This window comes from Saccostrea cucullata, unplaced genomic scaffold (assembly GCF_032062105.1).
Source record: "Saccostrea cucullata isolate Sc308-1 unplaced genomic scaffold, CSIRO_AGI_Scuc_v1 ctg206, whole genome shotgun sequence".
NCBI classification, from domain to species: Eukaryota; Metazoa; Mollusca; class Bivalvia; order Ostreida; family Ostreidae; genus Saccostrea; species Saccostrea cuccullata.
The window spans coordinates 505,303-528,155 of record NW_026934771.1 but is presented as its reverse complement, the minus strand read 5'-3'; the positions used below and the strand labels follow the sequence as shown (position 1 = coordinate 528,155).

At 32.3% G+C, this 22,853-nt stretch overlaps 3 protein-coding genes across 3 annotated transcripts; all 3 read left to right on the top strand.

The window, feature by feature from the left end:
* Positions 1–423: 423 nt before the first annotated feature.
* LOC134241354 (leucine-rich repeat-containing protein 74A-like) lies at positions 424–14,290 on the top strand. The gene is made up of 10 exons (XM_062723426.1): positions 424–970; positions 3,884–4,086; positions 7,334–7,506; positions 7,929–8,036; positions 9,092–9,185; positions 9,606–9,737; positions 11,779–11,864; positions 11,951–12,145; positions 13,336–13,431; positions 14,087–14,290. The coding sequence occupies exons 1-10, from the start codon at positions 912–914 to the stop codon at positions 14,270–14,272; spliced, it is 1,332 nt and encodes a 443-aa protein (XP_062579410.1). The 5' UTR covers positions 424–911; the 3' UTR covers positions 14,273–14,290.
* A 3,820-nt stretch (positions 14,291–18,110) lies between these two features.
* LOC134241353 (caveolin-1-like) lies at positions 18,111–19,158 on the top strand. The gene is made up of 2 exons (XM_062723425.1): positions 18,111–18,167; positions 18,698–19,158. The coding sequence occupies exons 1-2, from the start codon at positions 18,111–18,113 to the stop codon at positions 19,022–19,024; spliced, it is 384 nt and encodes a 127-aa protein (XP_062579409.1). The 3' UTR covers positions 19,025–19,158.
* A 2,049-nt stretch (positions 19,159–21,207) lies between these two features.
* On the top strand, positions 21,208–22,137 carry LOC134241351 (caveolin-1-like). Its single transcript, XM_062723424.1, has 2 exons — positions 21,208–21,264; positions 21,811–22,137. Exons 1-2 carry the CDS (start codon positions 21,208–21,210, stop codon positions 22,135–22,137), a joined length of 384 nt encoding a protein of 127 aa, XP_062579408.1.
* The last annotated feature ends 716 nt before the right edge of the window (positions 22,138–22,853 follow it).

Sequence of the window (22,853 nt, the reverse complement as noted above, 5' to 3'; positions counted from 1 at the left end):
AGTAACAAAGTTTGGAGCTTAGAGGGACACCGGCACCATCTTTGATTAAATTGGTTATTTACTTGAAAGATTTACAGCGATAAAAATATTAGAGATCTATATAGACATAAACTGATCTAGTAAACATTTTCAGATCAATTGACGGACACCTACATGTTGACATGTAGCATATCAGGCCGCGAACCTCGCTTGTTTAAAATAAAATATAGGAAAAATATGGGAAAGCTCTCTCTCTCTCTCTCTCTCTCTCCTCTCATATCATTTTACGAATATTTTTTTTGACAATGCCTTAGTGCTAAAACCGTTATCTGCCTTTTAAATCATTGTACATATCTTCTCCATGGCTGAATAATCAAACAAATTGTCATCAGATGGGATTTAAAAGCATGTTACAGATCTTTAGATGTACATTAGGCACCTAAAAAATGGCATCTTTTACGCGGCATTGTATATGGAATAATAAGCCGTAAGAATAAACCCTATATAGTGCTTTGCCATCCGAGGTTTGTGTAAATATATTAGCCACGAGACGACGTATAAATCGGTCCCTCTGAATAAAATCTGATTTTGGATGACAACAATAAAATGAATTCTTTCACGTGGATATGACAGGTTGTTAAAGAATTGAATTTAAAAAGTTATCTTTATTTATGTTATTTTAAAACTTAGCAGTCTTAAGCCGCGCGCTGTCTATGTTGAAAAGTCCAAATGCACACGAAGTTCTTTCACGTTTCTAATTAAATTCCTCCTGCAGTAAAATCCGCTAGATTGGTGGGAGCAGGTGAAATTTAACTGTTTCTTTATATCGAGGTGTTTAACAGGATACAAAATCGTTTGCTTTAATTCATTTTACAATTGGAGGCATGTTCGACTTCAGGATATTGGAATAAAAGTCCTTCATGTGAAAAGTCATGTCGAATGAAGAAAGCTGGGTTTTCTACTATAAGAAACAACAGACCATTCCAAACATGTAAGATTTTTATATTTAGTATTTTATTCTGCTCATACGTGAACATGTGTATATAAACATTTGTTTTAATTTTTTAAATAAAATATTTTTATTTTTTGTGCGTGCACTGCAGTCATAGCTTTTAAGATCACGACATTTATGTTGAAATCATTTTGATTAACAAAATTGTCTTGACCATTTTACAATGTATATTAAAAAGTGTATTACATGCAAGCTTTATTGATGCTCTTTATTTAATTTTCAAAACGATTTTGAAAAAGAAAACGGGCCAAACATATTCAGTATGTCCCATTAGAACCCTTCGGAAAACATTTATTGAATGTATATAAAACATCAATATAATCAATACATCTGGAAATGCATTCTAAAAAATCAGAGATTTTCCTGAATAATTAATGTAGGAAAACGTCAAGCTAAAATGCTTTGAGAATTGAAACGGCCATTCTACCTTTCCGTTTCTCCTGAAAAGCGCATAATGAATCGATGTGTTTCTAAAAGCTTGATTTTAAGCACGGAGATCAAAGATAAGCGTTTTGTGCACAATGACGCCCTTTCAAATATTATTAATATTTTGATCGTTTTGTCACAGTTAAATCAATGAAAAACCTAGAGCAAACATGCTTTATCTCAAAGTGATTCAAAACACCACTTTTTGGCATCTATCGAAAATCCTTTAATTCTACTAATGGATGTGTTTTCACTTGAAGATTTTTTCAACAGCATTTTTTATTTTGTGATTTGAAAAAAAAGGCTATTCGTCTTCAAACATTGACATCCATTTGATTTCGCCCAAAATTAACCGACTACTTATTTTTTCAGATTACGATCAAATTCGTAAAATGATTTTAACAGGAGAACAGAGAGACAAACGACTTGCGGTCTCCAAATTACCGCTTCGTCTTTCACAGGAGACACAGGAACAAATGTCTAACTTTCACCGGATGATTTTCTATAATCTAAAGTTTAAATATATATACGATCTAATTTAGATAGGCTCAATATCTGTTTAAATTTTCCATTTAATACCATTGTTTGCTTAGACCAACAAGGATAGCCCTAACGTCTATAGACTAATTAGAAAGCACGATAAATATACTAGTAGGTATAGAAATTCATTCAACAATTCATATCTTTATTACAAGGATCTAAGCACCACAAAACTGCCAATATTCGGGGAATGTACCGGATTTCATATTCGGTTTTTCTTAACCTTTTCTAATGAATTAAGGCTGAAAGACACTCTTTATAAGAGAGATAACTCTTTCGGATAAATGTTTATGTACGAGACATTTGCCGTTTTTGAGTAATTATATTCTTTAAGCTATGTTTAATTTTTTTTTTTATTTTACTCCTATAATACGTATACGTTTCTTTTCAATAAGCATTTTATAAATCAACATATATTAGTACAGAGGAATTATGAACCTTAACATTATCATAAGGGCCATGGATTGTTTCCGAAATTTCTTGACTTGGAAACATTTTGTAATTTGAAACATCTCTATATCCGAAGATATGTATGATTCCTCATGCCACATAATGTCACCACAGCTTTATATCATTTAGGACAGGACACCACTTAAATTAAAATAAATGCAGAGACGAAATACGCCATTCATTAAAAATACCTAAAATATTTTTTAAAATACATAACAGATCAAAAACTAGTTAAATGGCGTTTCAATGTGCTCTTTCCCTATGCATAAAAAAATAAGCAAAATAATGGGGGATGGGGGTCCAACCAATTTTAATTTGAAAAACGGAATGTTCGCAAGTTGAAAATAACATTAAAAAATCTTATACGGCATCCAGCCCTTTAAAATACTTATTGTACAAGGCACAACAGGTCTCATCATGAAAAATAAATATCATAAACATGTAATTCATTTAACGTATTTAAAAAAAAAGCTTTTTACACATATGATCTATAAATAATATATAAGGATTTTTTGCAAGTAACGCTATAAATTTTAGCTTTAAAGATCTCGTTATCGAAAGAGATAGCCGGATTTTCATGTCTCAAAAAATGTTATTTCTATAATTATCTTACAATCAACTAGAGTCAAACTCTTATCGGAAGATAAATAAAAGTTACACATATTTTTACAAATCATGGCGACAGGGAAATTCTGCTCAAAACATCTTAGTGAGAATGTCTGACCTGAAAATTGTTGCGTCTCCAGGACAAATCAATAATATTTTCGAAAAGACAGACTTTAAAGAATGACTTATAAGTGAAGCATGTCATTAGTTTTTGATATCTAAACGAAATGAGTAGGTGGAATTCAATATCTTTTGGATTTTAATATTAACTGTTTAATGGTAACAGTTGCTCATCTCAGAATTTTAATATATAGGCTCTGGTTTGAAACTATGTTATGTTAGATCTATTTCAATATAAGTGAAACATGAATATAAAAAAGATATTGATTTCCAGATACTTACATCGAAACTTTACTCTTGTTTATACATGATTTTTTTTTAAACAAATGTATTAGAAAAAGATTTTCAAACTTGCGTTTTATTTATGGGGGATATGTAAGAACCTTATTGAATACAGTATATGTATTATGACCAGAAACCTGAAATGCATTCTGGCTTTAAAATCATAAACTAAGAACAAACTTAAGTAAAAATTAGAAATCGATTTAAATTTTGAATTAATTTTGATAATAAAACACAATTCTCTACATTCCTGAGAATTTATTTATTACACAAACCTGGAATTTTTTTATGAACATATGTAACCTAGAATTCAAGCTTATATCAAAATCAAATTTTTGACTTAAGTCTGTTAACATTTCATGGTTTTGAGGCTAGGTTTGAACGCCTAGAACTTCTAATAATGGATGCTTAAGCTATTTTCGAAACAAGTAAATTATATTAGTTATAACTTTTCTTTTTAATTTTTAGAGATCGTATGCCCATACACCATTTGAGTTGCCCAAGAGAGAGGAAGCGAATAATCCGGGTATCCAACAAAAACAAGAAGTCAGCAGAAGACATCGAGGAGAAAGAAAATGACAGACGACATTCGTCCTTCCAGAGGAAACGGCTGGATTCTGACCAGCTAGACTTGGAGCTTCGAGTGTCAGATACTGACAGTGATAATGAGGGTACAACGTCAACAGCCAATTTTCCAATTCCATTTCTTATTTAATCATTGAATTTCTTTGATTATTATTAATGTCTACAGTAATTTTGAACATCGCGGCGCAGTGGTTAGAGCGTCTGCTCTAGAGTCGCGTTGCAATAAGTTGAACTTCACGTCGCGGGTTTAGATCCCGTTGTGGGACGTGGAGACCGGTCCTTCAGTTGAGACCCTATAAACCGAGGTCCCGTGCACGAAAAAGATCCACTGCTCAATGGCCCTAAGTGTCGACACTGGCGCTGGTAAAACGCTATTTTTGATTAAACGTTCCTTTTTACATTATAGTGAATACCTAATATCAAATATAGTATTTTGCCGGCCCCTGTGAGTACTGAGTATAGGACAAAATTTGCAGCTCTCCACCAGCAAGTGGTGATGTTTCCATATGCGTGAAAATTCTCGAGAGGGACGTTAAACAAACATTTCTTCATTGAAATTCTTTTATTATCATTATTGTCCGCAGCTTGTATATTTTTTAACTCATAGTACAGGGAACATTTGAAATAGTTCAGTTCCCTAAAGATAAAAAACTCTTAAATATGTTCATCTTTGTTTTCTTATGTGTCTTTCACTAATTAACAATTTTTAATTGCCAATGAGTACATCACTAATTAGTCATATACTCATTGGCAATTGAAAATTGTAAATTAGTGATAGACAAATGTATATTCTGTAAAAGTTAAACTCAATACAAATGTATACGTGAAAACGTTAACAAACAAACAAATCAATTCCTTCTTTACTCTTCTTGTTATTCCTACCTACTTGGTTTGACCTCCCAACTCCACCCTAACATTTCTCCAAAACTCTTTCACAGATAGTGGTCTGAAATATGATTTCGTGGTATCGTATATAGTTATGGCCATCGAGCAGCGAGGAATCATTTTTCCATGGCATATGTATATGTTGGTAAACTTTTCCCGAGTACCATGAGATTTGGTGCCGAGCGAAGCGAGGGACCAAATCGAATGGCGAGGGAAAAGTTTAACAACATACTTAGTACATGCTTCACACGAGAAATTAAACCCTTTGTGTCTCTGTCTATTTAATTAAACATCTTTGTGTGTTTCTTATTATTTAACCAAGATAAGGATAGTTTGACCCTGACTGTTGCCATTTTGTACAGGCCCAGATGTGATAATTATACCCTAGGGGTAATATCTACCTGTCAGGTGACGGTCTACAGTGAGTAGTTTTCAAACACAATACAGGACTGGTTCAATAGAATCTCTGTATGAAGATGATCATGTCATTTTGATGGATTTAAGTCAGGAGGATTTTATTTTTTGGAGATTATTAAATATTTGTGTTTGGTGGTAAAATTGATAAATTTCTCCTGAAAGCAAAGAATTCCACTGAAATTGAAAAGCAGAAAAAAAGAAAGGTTTACGGCTGGATATACATGCATGCGCGGATCTAGAGGGGGTTGGGGGGGGTCAAATTTACAAGGTTAAGAAATGTATATACTAAAGCAAGCAAAAATTTACCTTGGACCCCCCTTGGAAAACGCTGACCCCCCTGGTAAACATGAATATGTGCGAAATGGGTATGAAAATGTAAGGATTTGAGGCATTAGAAGACATAGACCCCCCCCCCCCCGCCCCCCGAAATAGGTTTTTCACGTTTGGGCGAGTTTTTTTTTCTTTTTGCTTGTTAAGAAATTTCTGGGATTGGATTTTTTTTTTGATTTGGGTGGACCCCCCCCCCCCCTGGAAAAAATTTCTGGATCCGCGCCTGACATGTGCACTACTTGAGCATATAGAACGGTTTTAACGAATTTGAACTTCTTAAAAACAATCATATTTAGACTTTTTGCTGTTTCCCAATCAGTCCATATCTGTTTAATTGGAATAAAAGAATAAATTAGTAAATAGTACGTAAAATTTTATTTCTCTCTCTTCTCAATGCGAAAATTCTGATTAAAGTATCAATGTCAATGGTAAATCCTAAAAATTCAATCAATTATTAGACATTTCTTAATGTTCTCTTTTACTTTTGATTTTTAAAATTATTTTTATTTTCATGTTTTAATTTTGGCTAATGTTGAATAATTCAGGAAGAAAAGGGGAAGAGAAAGGGATCTTTCATCGTGTACAAATTTATGTAACTATGTAGATTTTTTTGACTATGTAGCACATCAGGGTCTATTATTCATTGTCTGGTGACCTTGTCCTGTGTCCATGAATGTAATGACCTATCATTGGTATTGATTTGCTCAATTATTATGCACACAATAGAAGAGTCACCCAACCATGTAGCTTGGGCTTAGGGTGTACCAAGTGATTTGGTACATGCAAAAATCCTTTGTTCGAGGTGTGAAGCATGTACTAAATTCTCTTTGGTCTATATGGACTTACAATGAAGCGCATTGAAGTGGTAAACTTTTCTGTTTGGATGAAACGTTCTGAGTCATGTTTTGAACGTCAATATTACAGAATGACACGCCCATTTCTTTAGAAACGTACAAGAAATATTCGTCGTAATGTTTTAGGACACCTCACTCTTTGGAAAAGCAACATGAGTTTCACTGAAATGGAGATTTTTAAAGTTATAAGAGAGATTTAGAGAGTTCTAACTTCTATAAATCACGTATTGCAACGAATTTGTAAATAATTATGAATTTATCATGTTTGTTGGAGTTTCCATAACACATGTATTGGTCGAACACGTGCGTACTCTGTGTTTATGTAGACCGTCAATTTGATTGGATATTATATTTTTGGAATACCTGTTCTACAGGTATTCCAATGAACCATTCGACCGATTTTTACTTTCTAAAGAAATGGGCGTGTCATTGTATGACAATCAACGTTCTAAAGATAGCTCAAAACGTTCCATTCAAACGGGAAATTTTACCACTTCAATGCGCTTCATTGTAGTAAACTTTTCAACGAAAATGATTCTTCACTACCCAATGGTCATATTAATGCCTTTTATACATGCAATTATTCATGCAAAAAAATTAATCGTAAACGCATCACATTTGGCTTTGTTTTCTTTTTAGCGCCTATGGCGGAATGTAACTTCCGCCAAGAATCCAACTTCCGCCAATTCAAGTACAACGCTAAACGTCTTGCTCTTATATACATAAAGAACTTTCACAAATGTACACCAATAATGTAACCTGGTCAAAAATCAATTTCTACCAAAATATACCACTCTAAATATAATGCAGCGGTAACTGATGAAGACTTTTTTATCTTTATAAACAGAGGGTCAGGAAGATGACAGCAAAATAAGTCAGCAAGTCTACGTCAACGCTTGTAAGCATCTCCACGTCACGCCAGGTAAGAAGATATTACGTAGTTTGGGATCCACGCAAGTGTCGGCGAAGGAGCGGATCGTGAATCAGAAAGAGGTGGAGTCCATTGCATATGCCCTTGCCGTAAGTAATAATAACTTTTTAAGTATATGCCTATGATATACAGTTTGTACTTATTTTAGCATCATTGAATACTTATGCATGTGTATTAAACTGGTAAATTCTAGGAAATATCATAATATTTTACTAGTATCGATCATAAAATTCAATCTTATATAGATCAACTCAAGATTTTCTGCTAAAAGTTTCTTTATTTGCTTAATATTCTTGTCATTCATTTCTCCCTAATACAAATGTTTGCTTAAACCAACGCATTCAAATTTTGTACTAACCGTTGCTTTTTGACCTTGTAGTACAGTTCAAATGTAACTAATAGTATATTCTTTAATATATTTGTTTCTACTTTCCATTTTATTTTATCATCTAACCAAGGGGAAAAATCTTGTAAACAAATAAAATAAAAGTACAATTTCTTTTGTTTCCAGACAAATAGCTCCGTGACGTCTTTAGATTTATCCGGAAACAACATTGGTCACGAGGGTCTCTTGAACGTCTTGCGCATGCTCGACGAGAACACTAGCATCACCTACCTCGTAAGTTATAAGGAGTAATTACATCGGTTTTGCTTTTTAAATCCTTTAAACGTTGTGTTACCTGTGAACGTTTGAACAGCCGAAGAGCAAATGTACCAATCTGTGTATCGAGTTTAAATATTTACAATAATATTCAAATAAAAGTGCCATTTAAATGAATCCAATTAAACAGAAAATATTTGTAGCATGTTATTCAAATAAAACAAGTAAACTCAGAAAGTTACATACAACTGTAAGGTTATATTTGATTTTTTTAAAAACAAAAACCAGTCAGTTTTATTATTATTATTATTATTTTGGTATTAGTTTAGATGACCTCAGTGTGCAAAGGGGACTTAGATCAAGTATTTCAGGGAAAAATTTATTACATTTTGTGTGGAAGAAAAATGAAAAGCCATAAAATTGAATAGATTTCAAATTAATCAGTTATTTTGTTTTTGGAGGTCCGTGTTTGCTCTGCTCTTTGAATACTGTTCGTCTCCATATGTTCCATTCTTCTTAATCCCATTACTAAGGTGCTAATATGACGAATTGAAACATTAACACAATTTGTTAAACTACATGAAGTATGATTTTTTTTTTTAAAAATCGGCATTATTCTCACTACTTATAACTTAACACAAAATCCATAACTATTTTTCAAATTACTGGGCAAAGCATCTACCCAAAGCGAAGTCAAGAATTCTGAATCGCTCCACATACTCAGTAACGAGGAATGGAGCTGATCAAAAACCCTTGACTTGGGAGATGAGCAAATGAGGGTTAAGGAAAGAAAACTATAGCATATTGTCTATGAAGAGATAAGCTTTGTGTGCATGCAAGTTTCTATGTTATATTCAATATTTAAAGAACATCTCCAAAATGCATCAAAATGTGATGGATTTCCTTTATAAAGTCTTATTATTACTTGGCTTATGCTATTTTGAAGCAGAAAAAGGGAAGGAACACAAGGAGAAATTAAACAAAGGGAAAGGAAATGTTAAAGTACTTCATGATTTTAAAGTGCAAACCATTCGATTTGATAGTTAATATAATACACTTAATTTTGATTTCAGAACATATCTCATAACAAACTAGGCTCTAAAGCAGTGTCTTTACTCCAAGACTTGATCTCAAACAACAAGAAAATCCTGACTCTGGAAGCTGCAGGTAGAATAATATTGAGGTGATATTTTAAAGCATTGTGAGGCCCAGTGGCAATATTGCTTATCCTAATTTCAAGTCTAGCTTTCTGATAAATTAACGTTTAGATAAATGAACCATGATCTTCTTCAATTCCAAGATTTCAGGAATTGCAATCAACTGTTTTTGATGCTTTAATCACTATGTAGCTTTGCTGTTCTTATAAGAAATGATACATGTATATTTTGATCTTCCTCTTCATGGCCTTTCCTAGCAAGAACGAAAGATTTATTTACCTACTGTAACAGTGTGACTTTTTTCAAGGTTTTGCACAGCACACATTTTTTTCCTTATGATGAAATTGACTAATCGAATTAATTTCCATTGACTAACAGTTGTAAGTTGATCCTTTTGAATTATAACTGGTCATTCTTGTGTCTTGAAAAGGGAACCAGTTTAATGACAATGATGCTGAGGCGATAGCCGAGGGGATAAGATCGACAAATACACTGAGGTCCCTAAATCTCAGCCAGAACGCCTTCCAAGAGAAGGGAGGAGAAGACATTGCAGAGGCAATAGGTTAAAGTCTTTTTTATGCGTAGATAAAGCAAACAAACAAAAAAAAGCGATGGAAAATTTTGTCAGAAATTTGCAAGCAACTCAGTGTGTAAATAATGGCCTAACAATCACTAAGTAAAACGTTAGTCAGCATTTGACTGTGTGATACCTGAAACTGTATTTGCTGACAAGGTCTTTCTATCGACCATAGAACTTACGAAATAATGACTTTAAACGAGACTGCTGATATTCTTGCTTCATCAACTTATTAGTCAGTAAATTACCACGTTTTAGAAAATGTTCATATGTATAAGATGCTCTTTCGTACGTGTATCGAATCAACTGAGAGATCTAAACTCCGTATGCAGATGACAAAGATTTATTACTGCATAAGAAAGGGAAGTTGACGATTGAAAACTTTGTCATCACGTTTACCAGAAATCTTTTTGCTAGATAACCATTAACGTCTTTCTCTTGTAAAAGATCCAAGTATGAAACAGATGTGTCAGATCTTTGGTATCTTTTATTTCAAGCTTACGAGTGTAACGTGTCGACAAGAGAATGGAATCTCGCGGCTATTTTTTTTAATTAAGGTAATGATATTATGGGGAAAAAACCATTCCACAAATATCAAACATTAAGTAATTCCCAGACAACGAGAAGAATAATAAATTTTAAAAACTGGCCATTGCATTCCTATATTTATTGTGAAGAAACTTTCAAGCCCATAATGTTCAAATGCCAATGTCTTTTTCACACAGTGTAATACATCGTTGTTTCATCCGATCGTCAATAAATATCTCCCAGGTAGTTCTACATAGCATTCCAAAAATTCTTTACTCTGTCCTCTTGAAACTTTAATATGGAAAATTCGAAGAATTAATCTAAAGTAAGTCAGCATTTGGATTCTTCAATTCCAGAATACAAGCTAATATTTGTGATTATTGATGTTGCCTTACACATTCTCTTCAAACCGCCATGTATCACGGAAAATAATAATGCCAAAGCAGCAACAGCAAAACCAGATTCATAAGAATAAAATTTTCCAAGAAAGATATTGATGCTGTAATGAAATATTATAGAGATAATGAACAGTGTTCAAACTCAAAAGTCCTTCAAACAATACAAATTGGAGCAGAGAAATCAAGGACCTCCAAAATATCAGAGATGGGATCAGGTGCCATGGAGGAGTGTGCAGTCCCTGTCGACCTGTCACACCCGCCGTGTACTCCTTGAAATGATCGGGGGGAAAAGCCGGAAAAATCTGTCAACAATTCAGTGTGTAAATAATGGCCAAACATATTAGTAGGAAAAACGTCAGTTAGCAATTGACTTAATGTTAAATGTATTTGGTAGAACTTACGAAATGTAAGATTGATTGGAACAGATTTAGTCGTTAACATTTTAATATTCCTCGATAGACACTAATACCATTTTGATACCACTAACACGTGATGGCCAAGAAATTATTTTTAGCTTAATTAAGGTCTTAATTGCAGCAATTATAGGATATCGTGATGAGGAAATTTCAAACAGAATCTTATTCTAAATTCTAGCTTTGAGTTCAGATTGGATGATTTCGAACGGAACTTTGTCAGGTTTATTGCTTTTGAACTGATTATCAAATTTTAAAGCAAATCTTATGTCATTCTTTTTGTGGTTGCACTTTTGAATTTTTGCATTTTTGAAAGTTATTTGTACTTTTAATGCAGGATTTAATAGAACCTTAAAATATGGCTTTTTCTGGAATTCCCGATCTTGACAAGGAGCACAAGGCGCGTGTGAACGGTCGGCAGGGGATGCTCACTTCTCCATGGCACCTGATCCCACCCCTGGTGTTTTAAAGGTCCATATTTGCCCTGCTCCTGTTTTGTATTGTTCGATGTACTTTTGAACTTGAATACTCTTCGTTATCTCCATATATTTCATTTATAAAAACGTTTTTTATTAAATTCTTTGTACATATATAATTTATACCAAATCGTATAACATAATACAGTATAATTAATAAGGATGAGAAGGTAATTGTAGCAATTTATAAGCATTTTTTTTTCTTTTTCAGAGGAAAATGTATCTCTTAAGGAACTTAATTTAAGTTGGAACCATTTAAGACTAGACGGTGCAGTAGCTATAGGGAAAGCCTTAACAGTAAGTCTGGCCTTTAAATGGAATTGCCTAAGAAGAATTTATGTTTAACAAACATTTCATAAAGCATGTGTTTTTGTTTTTGGTAGAATAATTCAACTCTTCAAGCTTTGTATATAGCTTGGAACGGTTTTTCCAATGAAGGATGTAGGGAGATAGGAACGGCATTACAAACAAACAACTCCCTAGAACTAGTCGACCTAAGTAACAACAGAATTACCTTAGAGGGAGCAAAGTGGCTCGCCAAAGGAATCATTGTCAACACAAAGCTCAAGCACCTGAAGGTAGGTCATTTATTGTTGTTTTCTATGTTTCATTATCGAAAAGGAAACAATTTGGGATTATTTTGCTAAATATGATTTATAAAGTAAATTTTAATTAATAAATAGCTCAACATTTTTTTTATTTTAATCTTTTTGCATACTAGTAGTACAGAACTAAAGAAGCCGGTGGCTGCCAAATAGAAAAAAACAAACTATTTTTTCTGGCGGCCACCAGAAACTTATCTGGAATTTTCTGGTGTCCACCTTTCATGCATAAAGGTTTAATAAAATGATTCAAGTTTTGCGAGTCTTTTGAATGTATATACATGTTGTATTGTTGACTGATGATAATGAAGGCTGCGTTTTGAGAAAACTCAGAAATCACACACAACTACATTAAGTATAAGGAGTTGTTTCTCTTCTCATATTAAACAAAATACCCCTTTCAAAATGCATCCTTCAAGATTATGTCTACTGCTTTAGATTTCTTTCAACTGCAAAAATGGCAAAAAAGGAAAAAAGGAGCAGTCATTTATGTAGAAACGGGAAATTCAATAAATTTACTCCATAGTCTTATTTAGATATACTATGAAAAGGAATTTCTTAAAAAAATTAAAATTCACTCTGGCTTAAAATGTAATAATTGTTTGTGCACTGATATAAAGTATCAATATGCAAGGAATAAATGTAATGCAAATAACTTATTGATCTATACATTAGGAATCGAAAATTGTAGCTTCATTGGAAGTAAAGTACTTTGAGATTATTTTTCGAGAAACGTCAAAGTTCTTGTTCTTTGTGATGCAAAATGCCTGAAAAATGCTCGAGTGATCTGTCAAAACTTGACCAGATACTTGTATTTATTGGACGTAAAGACAAACAGACAGACAGAAAAAACAATTACAGGTGGAAACACCCCCCCTTCCCACCTTAGTTGATGGTATTAAGTATATTCTTAAAATACACTAATTTCGCTTGCTTGAACGTATATATTCTTTCTTAAATAAATTTATTTATAAGATGAAAATTTTTCTTTACACCAGGCAGGTGAAACTGAAACCTACCTATTTTTTACAAAAAATATTTTCGCGATTTAAAATAAATCTCATGTCTCAATCCGAGAGGTTAGAATAATAAATTAAATGTGAACCTAAAAAAGCAAACTTTAATGAATTTTAAAATTTAAGTCATGATATGAAATTCTTCTACAGCTGAACCTGAACTCTATCACGACTCTAGGAGCCAAGACGTTATTACTGGCGATACGTGATAACCCTGACAGTGCAATAAATACACTGGAATTAAAGGTAAAGGATACATAATAACCCCGACAGTGCAATAAATACACTGGAATTAAAGGTAAAGGATACGTGATCATCCTGACAGTGCAATAAATACACTGGAATTAAAGGTAAAGGATACGTGATCATAATCCTGACAGTGCAATAAATACACTGGAATTAAAGGTAAATGATATGTTTTAGAAGTAGACTAGAGTAATATTTTTAGATTTGTAAAAAAAGCTCAAATTAGGAATATTTCAATGGGGTTTTTTAAATTAGCATTTGAAAGTGCCAAAAAAAAAAACATGGTGCTATCTTACATTTTATTCTATATTTTTAGTAAAGGAGAGAAGGCAGAAGTTTTCCCTTTCCTTCTTCCATCCCTTAAATTTTCAGCATTTTTTATTTTCTGTTCTCGGTTTGCATGCACTGTCATATCATTTGTGAAATTCATGATTCGAAGAAAAAATTTGGGGCCCTTGGAAAAGTTGGTTTCGATGTTGAAGAAGAATACCGTTTTTACATGCTGGAATTTGTTGAAACACTTCCATTCTTTGCATGGTCTTCATTAAACGAAACAATGAAGAAGAATCCCCGACGAAATAAGCTATTTCGTAGGGTGTTATTTCTGTAGTTATTAATTTAGAGTATTTTTTTCATTATCATTTTTTATTCGAAGGAGGTTCCAGTGCTGGAGGAGGCAATTGACATCATAGAAGAACTGAAATCCTCCCGGAACCGCTTTGTAGTGGTCCACGATGTTAAAGTTCTTTCGGAAGATGTTCTCAGTCTCTCAGAATCCCTGAATAAACCACGAAGAAAAAAGTCAACGAAAAAGAAGTCAAAATCTAAAGTAAAAAAATAGTCTTCATTGCGAATTGTACTTGAAGTATTTGTTTTGAATAAATCTTATTTAAACAATCGTAGTCTTGTGTTCTGATATCCTTTTGAAAATGAAATATATGGAGATATTGTTTAAACCCAAAATACCATAAAACAATACAAACTTGGAGCAGAGCAAACACGGACCTCCAAATCATCAGAGATCGTATCAGGGGCAAATTAGGGGATTCATCAGTAACATCCGCCATGTGCTGCTTGTCATGATCCGTAAATAACGGAAAGTCTGTCGACAATTCAGAGTGTATATCATGACATAACGCTTGGTATGAAAACGTCTGGCAGAATTTTACTTAATGATAAATTGTATTTGCTTACAAGGTCATCGTATCGACCATAGAACCTACGAAATGATGACTTTAAAGGAGACGGCTAATATTCTTGTCTCAATAATTTGTATGTCAATAATTTACCTCGTTTTAGAAATTGTTCTTACGTAGAGAATGTACTTGCGTATCAACTGAGATACATACACACCGTATGCAGGTGATGAAGGCGCATTGCTGCATAAGTAAGGGAAGTTAACGATTGAAAAAGTTTAAGTCATCACGTTTATCTTAATGCTTGGTAGTTAGATAACCATTAACGTCTTTTCAAGTAAAATATCCAAATATGAAACAGATGTGTCAGACCCTGTGGTATCTTTTATTTGTGATACTGAATGATATTGTCTTCTGGATTCTGTGAAAATTGCATGAATTGCAAAAATTTCTTCCTAAAAACCATACCATATTTACTCTATTACTAGACTTATATTCAGTATTGAATAAGGTAGAAGGGATTATTAATCGGAAATCATAAATTAAAAAAAAAACTATCTAAAAACTGCAATCGTAGAACAATTATATAGTTAAACGATATTTTTTTGCTTTGAATAATTAAAAAATAAAAATTGTGGAAAAAATTTATATAAGATGAAAAAAGAAAAAATAAAACGAATAAAACAATAATTTGTAACCTTTAAAATTGATACTGTCTGCATATAAGTTTGAAAATTTGCATAATTTTACCTAGAAATAAAATGTTTTTAAAAAAACAATTTTGAGACGTAATGGCTATTATTTTCTTATTTTGCTAACATGAAGTTTTTTTTTTTAATTTCATGTTAACTTCTTTATCCAGTGGATACTAGCTAGCCACTTGATATCCCAAAGTGACGTTACTTTGGGTTTAGCGTAAGAGTCTGATCAGAAGTAAAATAAAATAGATTCATATGTAAAAACAATGTAAACATTTATAGTGATGTATAAATCACGGTATAAAATGAATTTCCTATGATTTGTGGTTGGATTTGATTTTTATCCCAACTTGTTATGTGTGTTTCAATCACTCCTTGGATAAAATCAATTCCAACCACAAATCATGGAACATCCTATATTTATCCAGTGAATAGTATAATTATCATTCTTTGCCTTTTTGCTGAAAATTTATCCTGGGAGTTTAACATTCATGAAATTCTGACGATATCTTGAGAATCTCTTAGATTGATCGTGCTTGATTGTATATACTGTTTAACGTCCCTTTCGAGAATTTTTCACTCATATGGAGACGCAATCACTTACCGGGGAGAACTATAAATTTTGTCGTATACTCGGCACTTAAGGCCAATGAGCAGTGAGGGATCTTTTTGTGCCAACACCTACTGCGACACTGGAACTCGGTTTATACGGTGTCATCCGAAGGACCGGTCTCCACGTCCCACAGTGGGATTCGAACCCGCGATGTAAGGATCGACTCCTTACTTCGCGACTGTACAGCAGACGGTCTAACCACTCCGCCACGCGGGCGACTGAATCCCTTCGAGTCCTCGAATAAGACATGTAGAAAAAAAATTCTATAAATCTAAATATGATTTTTAAAAAGAAATTTTGATTAGAATTAAATTCAATATAATAACCATTTGATTGTGTTCAAGAATATACATGCTTTAAATTGGTAATCTTTTAAAAAAGAACAATTGCAGTTTATGTATTATTTATATGTATGTATGTATGTGACAACGACCGCGAGTTAAGTGGTTAAACCGAACTTGATCGATACATCACGGATTTGAAAGTCTACGTGTACAAGAAAATTAAGTTGTAACTAATTAATATGCAAATACAATTCATTACACAAATAAAGTGATTGACCTAACATGAAAATTATCATTACGTCATTAATTCTCATTATTGTTTTATATTGTACAGCTAGCGTGGGTTTTGTTTGGCAGGATTTTAGGTGTTATTGATATTTAGGAATAAAAAATTCTAGATGCATTTAATTTTAAATTTGATATATCAGAATAATACGTCATCAGAAATAAATGCAAAAACCAGCCTAGCTATTTTGGTCCAATTTACCCATGGGACCATTATTGATAAAAATTTGAATCTATACTATCTGAGAATGTTTTCATCTAAATATAACTTACCATGGACCTAAGGCCAGTCTATTTTAGAATTAGCTCCGTGGACCTAGTGAAAAAAAGGTTAATATTGATCGTTCTCTAAAAAGATTGGAAACGATGAAAAAAAAAGTGAACATGGAATAAAATATGGACCCCCAGAAAAATCTAGGGGTGGGGTCACGAGCAAGAAGAGCAGGCATCACATCTCCTGTCGAGTGGTTACTTTTGCCCTGAGTCCCATGTATTTTTCAGGTGTGGGATATTGCGTTGTCAAATTTAGAACAAAAAAGGTCTAACAATTGATTGGGGACAAAAGTAAGGAAATATATAATCCAATGTTAGATGACATTTTCTGACAAGATCATTTTACAGGTATTACATTAATATCATGTCAAATTCCAGCAGAAAAGTTCACTTGAACCTTTAGGTCAGGTTGGTTACAAGGGAATTTATAAATATCATTTTTAAAACATGCTTAATGTGTAAATCATGTACGAAAATAAATTAAAATAACTAAATCATAACATTTGATAAACTTAGACAAAATAATTGAAGAAAAAACAAAACGTGGGACTTCCCCGATAATAGTTGTAAATTCCAATAACAAAATAACAACATTTAATATTCTTACAGCTAGAGAGAAAATTTAAACAAAAACATAGATTTTACTTGGTTTTTACGACAGGTAAATTTAAAAATATATATTAGTATATTTACATCTGACAACAGAATACAGGTATATTTATTCATCCTCGGTTTGTAGGCATTTTCAGTGTGTCTTAAATTTGACGACAAATGAGATCTATTACGTTTTACCACATTCCATTGTACATGAAAACTAGATCCGAAAAAAGGAACTTCTGGGTTTTCCAGGAAGACATAACTATTTACAAATATCGAATGCTATCCTTTATTTATTTTAATACAAAGCAGATTTTTATATTCCCCTAAGGTTTTATCTGATTTTTGGTGACATACATGCTCTTTAACATTATAAAAAGAAATTTATTTAAAATTTTGAAAATTATTTTATATAAAAGAGTGAAATAATTATTCGCAATTTCACTAAGTTAACAAAGACTTAAAACAGCAGAGCTAATAAAAAAGAATGACATACTTAAGACTGCTAGAATTTAAAAAAAAAGCCATTAGAATTTTTAATTTTAAAAATATATTTTTAAATTTTAAAACCATTTATATGCTCCGATCATCTGCCATATCAACATGTAAGTTGCCCTGTTTTGATAACAACAAACAAAGTTACCACTGGATCTTATTTAGCCAGCTAATTTTCACATACAAATCCACATCAAATTCGTATTTAAATGTTACCATAAATAAATTTTCCTCATCTCTCCATAGTACTAGGAGTCACTCGATAGATTATTCTGGGATAATTGAAAATAAAAAAAAAATGACGGAACTTGACTTGGTTAATCGGGATCCCAACAATATAAATGATCACCTGAGGGTAAGTTTTTTAAAAGTTACAAAAATTCTAAGTCATATCTTTGGGTTTGTTAAGAACAGATCTGCGTACAATAGATTTTTTTCTTAATAACTTTGAAAAAAGTAAAATACAATCATCCATACTGAAAAGCAATTCTATGTTGTTGTTTTTTTCTAAATCTTTATTTATCTCGTGAGCATTTTTGTTTTCTATACAATCACTATTTTATTTCAGGAATTAATGTAATCAACGAAAATATATACGGTGTAAAATACAATAAAAATGCAATGACTGAAAATTTTACTTTCCAAAATGATATTTTAATTAATAAAACAAATAAAGTTTTTCTTTTTAAAAAAACGCAATTTGTAAAACTTTCACCTATCTAAATTCATTTTTGAACACAAATTATTATTAACAACGTATCCTAGTGGAAACTAAGAAAGAGGGTACAATTATGGGAATTCTCTTATGAGTATATGCTTCTAACACATTTTGCATTTGTATTTAAATTTTCAAAACTTTTTAAATTTTTATTTCACTTTTGATAGGTTCAGTTTGAAGATGTTTTGGGTGAGCCAGAAGGAGCTCGCAGTATTGATTGCGTGTGGAAACTTTCCTACAAATGTTTCTCCTTTTGGAAATCCCTTTGTTACGTCATCATGACGACATGCTGTGGAATATGCCTCGCAGCAGAATGGGGATGCCAGTTTTCCTACATCTCCTTTTTACACGTCTGGTACATAACTCCATGCTTCAAGATCTTGGAATTGAATTGTGGATTCCTTCAGAAGCTTTATGGTCTCTGTATCCATTGTTGTCTCGACCCCATGTGTGAAGCTTGCGGACTGATATTTCACAAGTTCCAGAGGAAATGATCTTGGATCCTCTCCAGACTTTGGTTGAGAACAGACGTTTTACTTTAACTGTAAAAATGTTTTGCTTCCTGTGAAACTATTAAATAAATCTTGCTGTAATTCATCTTAGCTAGCCAAGAGTACGGTTTGTTGGATACGAATCAGGCACTTTGCTTTTTGTGATGACTATGATTATTGTATATAAAAACAATTTAATAAAAGGAATGATAAAAAATGGGTTTTCCTTTATCCATCGTTATAAGGAAGTCATTAGATATTGAACTACATCATGAGGGTTCTTTACCCTAACTGAAGGATATTTGAACTCTTCAACGCAACATATTTTTTCTTATGTGATCTGTAATTCGTTGTTTTATCGTCATCTTAAACTACATTAAATCAATTCCGTCCGCCATAAAGGATGAGAGCCATGTAGAGAAATATAGAGATAACGAAGTATTCAAGCTCAAAGTCCTTCCAAACAATACAAATCGAGAGCAGGCGTAGGGAAAACACTGATCTCCAAAAACATTTCTCTTGTTTGAGATATAGATATAAAATAGAGTATTCCTTTCCTTTTATCAAAATTTTATCATATTTATGAAGAGGTATTGTACAGTGAAAACCGTGTTATTTGACACCTATTTCACTGTGATTTTTTTATTCTGTGCATTAAATATCTTTATATTGTTAAACTGTCTCTTACAATACGAAATCCCACACCCTGTCTTTTATGGCACAATTTTTTATACCTCATTGCATGTCAGATAAGCCAGATTACATTGTATTTTTAAAACAAATATATCTCTGAGTTTAATAAAATTTTTAAAAAAATTTTGGAAGTAAAAAGTCCTATCAGATATTTATGGAGTTATAAAATAAAAAAAACATAAAGTGATAAATAATGTCCATACCAAACTCAAACCAGAAAGCTTTCCAAACATCTCTGTTCATTGATTTAGGCTGTTGATTTTGGGGGTATTTTCTTGTGTTTCTTGAAGATATTGTGGCAAGAAATTCAAAAACTTCAAATGCTTCACATGGAGGAACCATAGATTGCTGTGCAAATAGACACAGGAAAAAGCATGCAGATGACAGGGCAACAAGAAAAACAATATATAGTTATCTAGGTTATAAAAACGTGTAGGTGTTTATCTGTTTATGAGTACTCTTCATATTCAGTGTCATTTACAACTCGGTTTCAATGTCTAGTAGCAGGGCGGTTGTTTCGAGATTGCAAGCCCCAAGTTCGATTCTCGTTTGCCGCGCCGCATTAAACTGGAGACGTCAACATAGGTGAAATTGTTCCTTCTTCAAGCGTCCACCATTAGAATTTCAGATTTTGGGTCTTTCGGGCTAGACTCTTAATCTTTTAACGATCTGAGTTGCAGTCTCAATATGAAAAAATAAAATCTTGCACGGAACGTAAATCAGCAATCAATAAAATCAATATTACATTTACCATATCGTGTATACATGTAGGTGTGTAATGTTAGAAAAAATCTACTGAGACTCTTGGCCGCAGAATTAGGAACCAAGATCATAATCTCAACTCATTTAATAAAATTTCAACGATATATAGAAATCAAAAGTTCTAAGTAAACATTTAATCTTTTGTATAGCATTAATGTTTCAAGTGAATGTAATAGCGTGTTTTATTTAGCTCAGTTTTTGTGTTTTCTTTGTATAAAAGATAAAAAAAAAATTTTGTTTTTCAAATGAAAAATGAGAAGCTATGAAAACACAGGACATTAAAGGTAAATTAAATACAACCCTTTTACCAATTTTTAGTTTAAAAAAACAAAATATCAATAAAAAGAATAAAATAAATTAGAAAAAAATTATATTTTATTATTTTTTAATTATATAATTAAAAATATATAAAAAGTGCATTATAAAAATTTTCACCAACAATTCCCCCGTGCTTAATAGAATGCACAACTCCATCCAATTTTAACTGCATATAGTTTTCATAATACACTGCCCATAAACAGTGCAGGTCAGGTCATCTGGCTAATTTTACTGAAAATAAATAATGTTACCAATGGACACTGTAATTCGGCCAGCTAATTCTCATACAAAATCGAGCTCATTACGCGAAGTATTTAATAAATACCACTTATATCTTCAATTTCTCCATATTTTGTCAAGCGATTGTAAGTTGAGATACATTTTTTTTAAAAAGTTCAACGATAATTTGTAAAATGGCAGAATTTGACCTGATTAACAGAGACCCAAACAACATAAATAACCATCTTAAGGTAAGAATAGGATCAATTTTCATTTTAAGAGTAGTATCAATTTTCATTTTAAGAATATAGGATCAATTTTCATTTTAAGAATAGGATTAATTTTCATTTTAATACGTACAAAAGTTGAAAATAATCTCCACGAATATCCTTTATCGAACAAAAGGGTTTCTGAGGAGGAACCAAATATTTTTTTTAAACACTGGGATGAATTTAAAAAAAAATTATGAAATTAATTTTAAATAGCCATTAACTTAAATTTAATTTGCATTTCATTCAATAAACAAAGAATTACATTGGGAACCATGTTTTGGGGTGAAACTTTTCTTTTAAGTGAAGGGCGATTTTTCCGTTTTATTTTATACATGTAATACGATTTTTGATCTCTCAATTCAACCTTAGAAAATATATTGTTCCAAACATTTGATTATTAGGATATTGAATGGTTTTATATTTTGAGTGACGCACTAAAATAAATTTCAAAAATAACATCAATAAGAAATTAAAAATAATTAATGAGAGTATTCCTTTTTAAACCTTCAAATATTTTCTCTTCAGGTACAATTTGAAGATGTATTGGCAGAGCCAGAGGGAGTTCGTAGTCTTGATTGCGTTTGGAAACTCTCATACAAATGCTTCACGTGTTGGAAATCCCTTTGCTACTTCATCATGTCGACATGCTGTGGAATATGCCTCGCAGCAGAATGGGGATGCCAGTTTTCTTACATCGCCTTTTTGCATGTTTGGAACATTACTCCATGCTTCAAGATCTTGGAGCTGAATTGTGGATTCCTCCAGAAGCTTTATGGTCTCTGTATCCATTGTTGTCTTGATCCCATGTGTGAAGGTTGCGGGCTGATATTTCACAAATTTCAGAAAAACTGATCAAGCATTTTTCCTCTCTAGATCTTTCCACTGGGCATTGCTATTTGTTGAGTTGTTATAATTCTTGACTACAAAAAAGACGCAGGTTTTCGTTAAATGGTTAAATAATTGACAGGCAAAATAAGCCATGTATTAGTTTGTTTGATTTTTGTTTATTTGTTCCTTTGTTTTTTCTTAACATTTTAATTTTCGGCTTGCTTTGTAACGTATAATTATTTTATTTATGTGACCATTTGTCCTTTGTAAAATACAAAAATTAGTTAGTCAACTGCATGCTTTGAATTTTTATTTACATGTATTTGTCATCAAGTAATCTTTAATCAATGAAATATGGCGATAACAAACTGTTATCAAACTTACATATACATTAAGGTTCATAAATCCTTTGCTCACTCATTTAAAATTTTGCTTGAACCTTACTGATTTTCCAAAAGGAATGTATTTTAGAAGTAAAATACAAACAATTATAGCATAACTTGAGTCGCAAAATTGGACATAAAAGACACTTCAACTTGGCAAATCTATAAAGGAAGAATAGACATTTATATCACTCAAAGTTATCTCTCTTATCAGAGTATCGATGAACCTTAAAGGAATGTTAATCGGCAGCAAAGGAAACATGGGCTTCTAAAGCAACAGAGGTAGGTTAAGGTGCCATGATAAACTATGCATCCTCTGTCGACCTGTCGCACCTGTCTTGTGCTCCTTGTCTAGAT

Coding starts and splice junctions, on each gene's coding strand:
- LOC134241354 (XM_062723426.1), top strand. CDS start 912: ATGTCGAATGAAGAAAGCTGGGTTTTCTACTATAAGAAACAACAGACC. Junction 4,087..7,333: donor TACTGACAGTGATAATGAGG/GTACAACGTCAA, acceptor CTTTATAAACAG/AGGGTCAGGAAGATGACAGC. Junction 13,432..14,086: donor TAAATACACTGGAATTAAAG/GTAAAGGATACA, acceptor TTTTATTCGAAG/GAGGTTCCAGTGCTGGAGGA.
- LOC134241351 (XM_062723424.1), top strand. CDS start 21,208: ATGGCAGAATTTGACCTGATTAACAGAGACCCAAACAACATAAATAAC. Junction 21,265..21,810: donor ACATAAATAACCATCTTAAG/GTAAGAATAGGA, acceptor TTTTCTCTTCAG/GTACAATTTGAAGATGTATT.
- LOC134241353 (XM_062723425.1), top strand. CDS start 18,111: ATGACGGAACTTGACTTGGTTAATCGGGATCCCAACAATATAAATGAT. Junction 18,168..18,697: donor ATATAAATGATCACCTGAGG/GTAAGTTTTTTA, acceptor CACTTTTGATAG/GTTCAGTTTGAAGATGTTTT.